This window comes from Hippoglossus hippoglossus, chromosome 5, assembly GCF_009819705.1.
Source record: "Hippoglossus hippoglossus isolate fHipHip1 chromosome 5, fHipHip1.pri, whole genome shotgun sequence".
Taxonomy (NCBI): domain Eukaryota; kingdom Metazoa; phylum Chordata; class Actinopteri; order Pleuronectiformes; family Pleuronectidae; genus Hippoglossus; species Hippoglossus hippoglossus.
Window position 1 is genome coordinate 16,680,149 of NC_047155.1, and position 11,528 is coordinate 16,691,676.

An 11,528-nucleotide genomic window follows, 5' to 3' on the forward strand; every position below is an offset into this window, starting at 1 on the left:
GCCCCAAGCTGCTGATTTGGTGACTGGTTTGACACCAACATCTTGTGAGGTTCAGTGTGTCCTGTTCGGACTTGTCTCTAAATGTGTGGCTGCAACCTCCAGCCATGCCTCCACCACACCACATTAAGTCCTCTGATGGTTCTGAAGTATCTGTCAAATATCCTCCACTGTGATCTTTTTGTAAACAGTAGTTGCAAAACAGTTTTTTTAGCTGACAAAACATGTCTTTAGAGTGACTTTCAAAAAGAGAAAAGCATAGAAAAAGCATCAAGCTCTATATTGTATATTAAATGACAAGATTCAACATTTATCTCATTGATATACACGATTCACATTTATTTCAGGGGATTTAATTCAAATATCTTCATGCCAAAGTGCTTTTAATTTAACAATATAACGCTGCAGAGTTTGTAGCACCGACAGTTGAGGAGCCACGTTGGCTCCCAGTATTGTTTTTTATCTTGTGCCAAGTTCGGATGTGGGAGCTGACTCTGACTCTCTCTTCTCCAAAATAAGAGCAAAAATAGAAAGCGGGGTTTATGACGTGTTATAAAGAAGAAAAGGTGTATTGTATGTATGATGATGAATGGGGAGGACAAACCCATGATTTAACAACCTGTCTCATAAACGCTCCCTCCCCCACACGCTGCAGACAAAAACTCTGTGACCGTGGGGAGAGAAAAAATATATATAACATGAGCGTTGTTGAACAGAGAAACTTTGTGTTTGCTTCACATGTGTTCAAACTCCAATGAGTGTCTTTATGATCATTTGGCTCAAAATGTCGTCAGCACATCTTAAATTACAGAACAAGATTTACAGCTATTGTAAGGATTTGTCCAGGATTTCTGTTTTATTTAAGTGAGCTCGTGAAATTGTGTGTGTGCCTTTGTGCGTGGGAGCTTGTGTGTGTTTGTGTGTTTGTGTGTGTGTGTGTGTGCCTCCTTTAAGTGTTTGGTGCCACTGTTTTTATGGAGCCATCTCCTGGACAGTGGCCGGGTTTTCACAGGCTTTTCTCTTTACAAGGCGCTGCCAGTGACAGGAAGGACTCCTCCTCCTGCTGCCAGGGCAGGAAGGCAGCGGAGGACAGAGGGGGGAAGAGGGTTATTACCGAGGGTCGAGGAGGGGGGAGGAGTGCAGGGGGGAGGACACTGGTATTGAACTTAAAACAGCTGATGAAAGGGATTGTCACTCAGGTCTCCCCCATCTCCTCCCTGCTGTTGTGGTAATTACTCACTCAGCATATTTGAGCTTGAAAATCTCCCCGGCTGTTTATCAGCTCATAAGCCATGTTATAACATCAAGGACAGAGCATGTCATGGAAAGCAGGATTTAATTTACAAGCTGCATCAACTTTGAAATCGAATTTTCTCCAACCCCGACACTTTTACGTATGACGATTTAATAATGAAGGACACATATTCCAATGTTTTCCTCCGAGTTTGTTTCTATAATTGTTGCAACATTGACAAAACAAGTCAGACTCTGTCTGCTCGGCCCATGGTCCCATGCTCCAGCCCACACACACACATATTCACATGCACACTCACATTCCACAGTATGCTGCAGAGTGTTTTGTAGGGCGGGAGTTCTGTTAAAACTGGATCTACCATCCAGATACATCTTTTTGAAGACTGTGTGAAAGACATATAAATCTAATCTGATCCAAAATGACACTTTCTTTTGAATGTTGCTGTCAAGATTTCTCAAATATCTCATCTGGCGCCAAACAAAGCAAATTAAAAGTTATTATAGCTGCTGCTTATGTCACTATCAAACTGTTTTTAAGGATTCCACAGTTCTTTAGTATCCTCCTCTCCTTTGTAGTGTGGACCCCCCCAGGCCAAAGTCTAGTTCAATGAGATGTGTGATGTTGATGCTGAGCCAGGCTCTAGGTCCCAGTGGCCACAAGTCACAGTGAGTCACCCACAGAGTCTTTCCAAGAGGAATCCAAACACCTTCGATATCAGAGTGAAAACCAACCACACTCTGTTCACTGTACATCTGGGCTGTAAAATGTAAACAGCAACAGCTTACACCTGTGTTTGTTAGAACAGAATGACAGATCAGTTCTGATCAGCTTTGTCACCACTAGCAGATCAGTGCTGGAGCTCATCAGTGGCGCAGCAGAAGCCAAATGGACAAACAGCTGGTCTGCTTTTCAGTAGAGCACATACCTCCACCAGTCTCTATGAATACCACATTAAATCCACGACACCTGGACTTTGATTTGGATCTGCACCAAATTGCACACACTCATAAATATCAGTCTCCTAAACATTGTTGTCACCAAGATCCATAAATTATTCCCGGTAAATTCTGAAAAAAAGCTCCATCTGCCGATGTTAAAGAAAGTGAAAAAAATGTCCGGGATCTGTCCCCTGATCCGGATCAGCTCCAACATAAATTTCAGATCTGCACCAAATAACATATGATAATAAATATTAGGCCCTTTAATGTGTCTGATTTTATCAAGATCCATGAATTATTCTCAAAACATTCTCTATCTAACGCTCTAATGGGTTGTTCCCTGACCCATACCGCATTCCTTCCACCAAGTTTTGTGGTTATCCAGTCTGTAGTTTTGTGCGTATATAGTCTTGCTTACAAACAATCAAAAAAAACAAAACAATTAACCAACAAATGATCAGACAAGGATGGAAACAGAACCTGCTTAGTGGAGGTAACCACCACCACAAGTGTGAAAAGCTGTAGCTCCAAACCCACGCACACACACATTGATTCCATGAGGTTTCAATACAGATCAGGCATCCGAGGTGATAAGGAAGGTTTCTGCTTTCAGAGCAGCTTCTGTTGTCTAAACAGTGATGTGCTGATCCGACAACAAACACTGCAGAGAAAATGGGAAGAGGGGGGAGGTTGGGGAAGGCACAGAAACAAGAGGAGATCAGGTGAAGTGATAATGAATTCTACCACATTGACTGAGGACGACAGCAGCTGGAAGTGGAGCAGCGAGAGCCTCTTGTTCTGCAGGGCAATGGAAAACCAGAGAAGAAAACATGACAGGTTGGATTAATGGTTCAGGAGTGCTTCGGAGTTGAATCAGAGGAAGTTGATGAAGGTGATTCACACGCTTCATTGTGTCTCTGCTGCGTCCAGTGGCCGTGTGCTGATGGATGTTGTGACACGCTCAGAGCTGAGCTGTAAGTTAAGAAGAGGGGGGTGGTTTTTTCAGGCCGCAGCTGAGCTCATTTCGGGGTGATGACAGCTGTTGACAGCTTTTGGCTCTGCTCCTTCTTTCTGCACACCAGGTAAAGTCCCTCCCTCCCTTCCCCGTCCAGCATCTCTCACCCTGTCCCCCCCCCCCCCCCCCCCCCCTGTTTCTCGTGAGTCACGTCCCTCCTCACCCGCTCTCACCACCCTCAGACGCTGTCAGTCACTACCCCTCCCCTGGCGCCAGATGCAGCCTCTCCGTTTCAGCGGGGAGCTTCTCTTCCACTTGTTCTCTGCAGGGCCGCTTTCCACATTGTCAGTGTTACTGTATAAACACAAAACAAAGATCTGGTTACAGTGAGTGCCACTCGTCCTCCTCCACCCCCACCTTTCATTTTACCTTCCGCACCTGGGCTCCAAAGCCCCCAAAACCGACCCCATGACAGGATTTACCTGCTGCTCACCCAGCAGCTTCTTGTTTACTGATAAACCTGTGAGGGGAAAATCACACTTTCTCTGGAGTATTTTACACTCACCTGCTGGTGGAGAAACCGAAATGTTATTTGTGGGCTCAATGTGCAGTCTACAAATATGTTCTTCATAAACAGAGTTACAGTCCATAAATCAACAACATCCAGTTTCTTATCACCTAAGACAAAGAAAAGCCGCTAAGCCTCATAAGTGAGACACTCTGTGCATCATTGTTTATTCATCATAATCTATCACTGCTGATTATTTCTCCTGTGGCCCTGTTGTTGTTTATTTCTCATACCCACACCAATGAGTTTATGTTTGCCATAGAAGGATTATGCAAAAACTACTGGGACAATTTAATTGGAACATGGTGGGAGAGTGAGGTTTGGGCCAAAGAAGAACACATTAACTTTTGGAGCAGAATTTTTTTTTTCCCATGTCATTAAATTTTGCGAAATAGGATGTTTTACCACATTTTTGTGAAATAATTGAAGAAAGAATTCTGGTTGGTGCAGAATTGTAATATGTATGAACTGGTGAAATTTGGTGCGGATCCAGATAAAAAGGCAGATGTTTCTTTTCTCCTTACATGTAAATGCAATATGGTGATAAAGTGGCCAATCAGTGTCCTTGTTTAGTTAGTTGTTATTTTCATCTAACTGGAATATTTTATGTCAGTGTCACATTGAATCAAAGTTTGATGTCCACGATTTAAAATGTTCAATTAAAAATGACCTCAGTGTTGTTACAGTTCACAGAGGTGATTTAAAACAACAACAGAAATGCAAAGTTACACACGTGTCATGAAAGAATGAATGACTGGTGGTAATGACTGGTGGTAATGACTGGTGTTGTGCAGTTACTGTTTTTCCAATTCAGATTCTGCTCACTGAGAGAAACTGTCAGTGAGTCACACACACATCTATTAAGTAATCACAGTCTTACATTAAACTATGTCCAAACCACACATGCACACACACACACACACACACACACACACACACACACACACACAACATGTCGTTATCAAGTTAAAAACATGGTTTTATTTCTCAGTTAATGAAGTCATAACTACTTGTGTGTTGTTTTGTATTTGAACACACGTGTGGATGTTAAAACAAGCTGCTTGTAATGAATTTAGGAATCGCCCTCTTCAGTCAAGGTCAAAGTTAAATGTTCAGGATTTTATTTAACCCCTCGACCACTGGGAAGTTTCTGTCCTCTGCCTCACCTCCTTCTCTCCCTTTCTCTCTCTTTTCATTTTTCCCTCTGTGTTTTTATTAGACTATTCCTTTGTGCCTTTGCCTCTCTGTTTTTTGAAACCTTACCACTCTTGTTAATGACAAGCTGTGGGTTCAGGTTGGGGTTGTGGCGGTGGGGTGGGGGCCACATTTGGTTCAGTCCTGTGCGTTTCATTGAAGGTGACAGGAGGGGCTGTGACTTTGGGGTTTTTGACCCCAGATTCTTTATTTTTACTAGGAAGGGATCCAAGGATGGAGCTGTTGTTGTGAATAGCTGCCCAAGGTGACTGGATCCCAATAAAGCGACCGTCAGCCTGGCCGGGGGCCTCCTTCCCATCCCCGACACAACCTTTATAGGGCCCTCTTATGAGCCTGGGCAACTATTAAACCCTGTCCAGCCTGCGCTGAGGAATTTAGGGCCAGGAAACAAGAGAGTGGGGGTGGGAATGGGCAGAGGGAGGTGAAGTTGGGGTGAGTGAAGGTGAAAGTTGAAAGGCATGTTCGCAGGAATCTGCTTGTTCTTTAGTCATCACCTTTAAATCCGTACCAGGCGTGTTACTGTCCGACTCCACGTGTTTTCATCTGAGAATGAGGAGCCACAGTGTTAATCTGCTGGATGCTTCTGGTCTCTGCATCTGTTTGTTCTGAGCGTTTTCACCGGCAGCAGTTGAATGACTTTGGCCAGCAAATGGTGTTATACAGTTTCTTTAGAGCGACAGCGAGGAGGAACACAGGCAGACAGCCGAGTCTCATAAACATCCCACCTCTGTTTGTTCACATGGGGCTGGAGGTATATAGGCAGGTCTGCTTGGACAGCCTTTCAAATAAAAATGTGAGCATGTGTGTGTGTGTGTGCACGTGTGTGTGTGTGTGTTTGTTACAAAAACTCAGATGTCAGTCAAAAAGTCAACAGAGGTATGCTGCCCCCACCCCGCACTCACCAGTAAATGGAGAAACCAATCAAATCTCAGCTGCCAATCAGCATTTTATCAGCCGGGCCATCTGGCCATCAGCTAATTGTGTCTCTTTAAAGGCTGTCAATCAGCACTGCGACCCCCCCCCCATCACCCCCCCTCCCTTTTCTCTTAAAAATGTCTGCCTTTGAGCTTGCCTTCTGGCTCCGAGGGGCTGCCTGGCCTGCATGGGGTCGGGGGTTGTTTGTTGACCGCTCTCTCTTAATCAGTAGTTGCATTAGCTTTGATCATAGTTTCAAAGACTCTCGAGAGCTTATACAAACAAGATGCTCTGATATAATAAGAGTCCATAAATGTATTTTCTTCTCTCTCGCTCTCTGCAGCGGTGGAGACCCAGAGCACCAGTTCAGAGGAGATGGTGCCCAGCTCTCCTTCTCCTCCTCCTCCTCCTCGGGTCTACAAGCCGTGCTTCGTGTGCCAGGACAAGTCGTCCGGTTATCACTACGGAGTGAGCTCCTGTGAGGGCTGCAAGGTGCGTGAAGCCAGAGAGACGTATTTTGTGATGTATGTGTGATGATGAGGCCAGAGTGGGAGGCTGATGTTCAGGAGACAGATGTTAGTGGTCCAGAATGTTAGCTGTTGATAAGCTGCCCTCTAGTGTAACTTTACTAATTCTGCACTTATATTCACACAGAGCTAAGCAGCTGCTCTGTGTGACCAGTAAATGCTTACGGCAACAAAATAAAATAAAAATGTATTAATAGACAAACTGGACATTTAGCATTTAGATCTAACAATGAAACTAGAACAGAGCTCAGAAATCACATACACCCTCTGAGGTTAGCACCCTCTCTTGCCATGTTAAAGTTTAAAAAAATACTGGGTCTGCCCATCTTTCTGGATCAACTTTAAAATTCAGTGGGCTCTTCCGTTGATTGTGTCCCACTCCTCCACAAAATGTCATGGACATTTGTAGTGTAGTTTTTGCTCAATCCCTCGAAAGGCACTCAATAGAACTACATACCTTCACCAAGGCCCCAAATTCCCCTTATGAAACCACATTTAGATTCTCTAGATCCAGATTTTTATTCAGATGTGCAGCAAATGACATACGCACATATATATTAGTCCCCTTAATGTGTCTGATAGTATTAAGATCCATGAAATATTTTGCCCTGTCTAAAGTTCTTATGGGTTCTTACTCATACCAAATCCTCCCACCAAGTTTCGAGGTAATCCGTCCTGTAGTTTTTTGCTTAATCCTGCTTGGTATTAAATAACCTCCCTGGCGGAGATACGAGCACATAGAACATTTTTTCCTGCCATGGAGAAAGTGTACAAGACGTTTTTTCCATTATCTCTTCCAGGGTTTCTTCAGGCGCAGTATCCAGAAGAACATGGTGTACACCTGCCACAGAGACAAGAACTGTCAGATCAACAAAGTTACCCGCAACCGCTGCCAGTACTGCCGGCTGCAGAAGTGCTTCGAGGTCGGCATGTCCAAGGAAGGTGAGTGTGAGAAAATAATACTTTTACAGATTATTCTTCACTTATCTAGAAATGGCACAAGTGGAGTTGAGCGTTGCGTGTTTTTCCCCTTCAGCGGTGCGTAACGACAGGAACAAAAAGAAGAAGGACGTGAAGGAGGAGGTGGTGCTGCCAGAGAACTACGAGCTGAGCGGGGAGCTGGAGGAGCTGGTGAACAAAGTCAGCAAAGCTCACAAGGAGACCTTTCCATCTCTGATGCAACTCGGAAAATACACCACAGTGAGTTCTGCTAATAATCACATCTACCACCCAAACACCCCACAAACCACTCAGGCATTAGTTCACCGCTTTGCCAGGAGGACAAACACAGTACATGGACTCTGCAAAGCCACACCGAGACACAAGTGTCCCTCTCTCTCTCTCTCTCTCTCTCTCTCTCCCTCCCAGAACTCAAGTGCTGACCACAGAGTGCAGCTGGACTTGGGCCTGTGGGATAAGTTCAGTGAGCTCTCCACTAAGTGCATTATAAAGATTGTGGAGTTTGCCAAGCGGCTACCAGGCTTCACCACGCTCACCATCGCTGACCAGATCACCCTCCTCAAATCTGCATGTCTGGACATCCTGGTACCAACCACATTACTTCCTTTAACCTCCTCCCCTTCCACCACCTCCACCTCCCTAACGCTACCTCATTTCTCAAGCTGCTTTACACTCCAGTATGATACAGAACATTTGAATCTGAAACTAAAGCTGCCATGAAACTATTTTGGACTTTATTTTACTAAACGTCAACGTCTTATTTCCCTGCCCTGCTCAGATGCTGAGGATATGCACTCGTTACACCCCAGAGCAGGACACGATGACCTTCTCCGATGGCCTGACTCTCAACAGGACACAGATGCATAACGCCGGCTTTGGTCCACTCACAGACCTGGTGTTTGCCTTCGCCGGTCAGCTGCTTCCTTTAGAGATGGACGACACTGAGACGGGGCTGCTTAGCGCCATCTGCCTGATCTGTGGAGGTAAACCTGACATCCGACATAGAGCATTTGGTGTAAAAAGGAACTATGAGCCTCTGGACGTGTTAGTTTGTCTTGTTTTGCAGTTTCCTCTCCATCATGTGTCATTTCGTAGACTGCTAATATTTACTCTTCACATTGGTGCTTCCCTCTCTCTCTCTCTCTCGCTCTCAGATCGTATGGACCTGGAGGAGCCGGAGAAGGTGGACAAGCTGCAGGAGCCACTGCTAGAGGCTCTGAAGATCTACACCCGCCGCAGACGCCCGAACAAGCCTCATATGTTTCCGCGCATGCTGATGAAAGTTACAGATCTCAGAGGAATCAGCACCAAAGGTCAGCCAAAGCTTTACATGTCATAGTCATCAGTTTGAGAGTATAGCTGGGAATCAAACCTCAATATTTTTAGGGTACAAATTGAATTGTATTTAAGTATCCGCAAGATTAAAATATTGAATGTTGGATTCAGATGTCTGGTCAGACTCATTGTTTTGTTTACTTGATCAGACCTTTTTTAGACAAAGTGCTGGTACAGCTACTTGTCTCAATAGGTTCATGTGTGACAGGATATTTATATTTTAATATCTGACTCAAGTCTTGTATTGGAACTAGAATAAATAATCAAATAATACTCATCATACCCATATTTCAGATATCACAAGTCTAAGTTTATTAAATATTTTCACCTTGAATAAGAATCATGGAAAAATAGTTTCGTTGAATAGACTTTACCATCATCTGCATATTGTATGAATGCCATGGAAGAAGTTTGTTCTCCTGAGGAAATTATCAATGATTGGATTGAATAATGGACACTGTCTATTAGGCTTCCTCCTCCTTTTCATACCATAACAATTAAATAAGTACCCATGTGCCTGTAGGTGCAGAGAGAGCCATCACACTGAAGACAGAGATCCCAGGGCCCATGCCTCCTCTCATCAGGGAGATGCTGGAGAACCCTGAAGCTTTTGAGGACAGCAGTGATTCAGGGGACAGTGCAGCCGCAGCTGCACCCCCAGCTGCACCCCCAGCTGCACCCCCAGCTGCACCCCCAGCCGCTCCCGCCATTCAAGCCATCAAGCAAGAGGAAAAAGCCACAGAGTCGGCCATCGAAGAGGAGGAGGAGGAGGAAGAGGACGACTACTGGGACGAGGAGAAAGAGCGAGGGCTGGACAGTGACGGGGAGCTGTGGGGAGAGGCGGCCGCAATGAAAGCCGTGACTGGGAAAGCACAGTGAGAGAGACACAATGACGCTGCTTCCTCCTCCCCCGGGTCACTGAGCCGCCACCCAGCAACATCTCAGAGAAAACCTCATGATATAAGGCTCTTATATAACAACATGTGGCATACAGCACATATTTACATATACTGTACATATACTGGACTGAGATTAAAAATGTGTTCAAATCAGCAGAAGAAACGAGGAATGGGAGAAGCTAAAGCACTAAATGTCAGTGGATGGAGGAGAGCGCCATTTAAAACTCACTGTGCCAAAATGAGACTGTCTAAAAGATATTTCAAAAGTGTTTTGTCCACACGGAGAGGAAGGAGAGGCGGTGGACAGAAGAAATGCACTCCTCTATAAGGGCTATGCTGTGTATAAAATTGATGGTAAAATGCATTGTAGCAACAGATCTCTACATGGTGGTGTCCAAATGCCGCAAATGTCTTCTCAAAATTCCTTTTATTCCTATTCAGAGATATGCTTCTTATTTTTTTATTGTATGGTTTTTTCCTAAGCATGTACACATTTCTGTGTTTTTGTCTTTATGCCTGTTTGTGGGACTGTTTTTATATCTTCACTTACTCCTGCTCATATTTGACCCGACTCTTTGACCATTTTTTAAGCTTAAGTCTCTAATTTTATGCATTTGTGCTTTAGTGGACACAGTAAAAAACAGCAATAGCAAATATCATAGGACAGAGCAAAGCAAGAGCAGGACTCAAACTCACAATGTGACAAGCACATAGGTATGTAAATAAGTCTTTGAATCCACGGAATCATGTTGAGGAGAATAATCCTGCGATTTCAACTCTGGTGCTTTTGATCCAAATAAGATTTTGAGAAAGAATGCAAAAGAAATACAGGGACATAATTCCGCCTCTCAACAAGAACAAACACTTTGAATAAAAGGGTAGATTTCATGTCAATCTCAGGTTGATTGTTTCAGGGTCACGTCTCGCCTGTCGTTAAAGTAAGGAAAGTTGGTGGGAACGCTCTGGCGTAACTTCCCCATCTTCAAAGGAAAAATCTTCTTACATCAAGTAGCAGGAAAGTTGTTGACTCCGATGTATTCGCTCTTTGTACAGTAACCAGGTACAGGTAAGCCATATGAATTTCATTTTGTAAGAATGGGCAAATAAAATTAACTAAACAGACAAAACCCTTAAAAGCTGTTTACGTCACAGAAAACCTCAGGTGTGTATCTGTATGTGTGTGTGTGAGTGTGTGTGTAACTGAGAGCATTTACGAATACATAGAGTGATGTTACTGACGATAATCCACAGCGAGCATCTATGCAAAAGTAAAATTAAGTCATCTCTTAAAAATGCACACAGAATGGGCTTTATTGCAAAAAAAAAGTAAATAGAAAGAGAGAAGTCATTCCCCTGAAGACGTCTGGTGAACAAGCTAATCTAAAATCACAGAGATGGCAACAAATATTGAACTTGAAATCTCTGACGCTGCAGCCTGTCCAACAAAATCAAACAAAACAAATCATTTCCATTGGACGACCGGCCCGCTGAAGCTTGGAACCACAGTTTCACATGATGTGTGTTCATGTCTGCTGTAATGACTGATGCAACCAATGTGGATTTTGTAATAAATACCTATAATCTGCTTTTCATTGAGACGTTACAAGTTTTTTTTTTCCATGTAACATATATGAAGTCATTGTTTGTGTAATGAAATTCAGTGCACTCTGTCTTATTGAAATCTTCCACCAGCACGTCCTTCCTCTCGGCATGAAAACATTGAAACATGCTTGAGGTAGTTTAACAATATGAGGGATCAAATAAAATAAAAAAAATGCTCCTATATTATCACTGTGACAATAAACCAGCAGTTTTGAAGTTAGTCTGTAGCACCAGACGTGAAGTCATGACATCATCACAGTGACGTTATTTAGACTCTTTAATTGTGACGTTGCTAAAAAAGAATAGAAACATCACAAGTTATTTTCACACTGACACACACACACACACACACACACACACAC

At 43.7% G+C, this 11,528-nt stretch overlaps 1 protein-coding gene across 2 annotated transcripts in view; it reads left to right on the plus strand.

Moving 5' to 3' along the window:
- Positions 1–11,459, plus strand: part of LOC117761713 (retinoic acid receptor gamma-A-like) — a 35,975-nt gene extending 24,516 nt beyond the window's left edge. For both annotated transcript variants that reach the window (XM_034585880.1, XM_034585881.1), the window contains 7 exons: positions 6,187–6,335; positions 7,171–7,312; positions 7,407–7,570; positions 7,739–7,915; positions 8,109–8,313; positions 8,485–8,643; positions 9,189–11,459. In XM_034585880.1, coding sequence (XP_034441771.1) covers positions 6,187–6,335; positions 7,171–7,312; positions 7,407–7,570; positions 7,739–7,915; positions 8,109–8,313; positions 8,485–8,643; positions 9,189–9,544 — 1,352 coding nt within the window. In that variant the 3' untranslated portion in view covers positions 9,545–11,459. The remainder of the gene's footprint in view (positions 1–6,186; positions 6,336–7,170; positions 7,313–7,406; positions 7,571–7,738; positions 7,916–8,108; positions 8,314–8,484; positions 8,644–9,188) is intronic.
- The last annotated feature ends 69 nt before the right edge of the window (positions 11,460–11,528 follow it).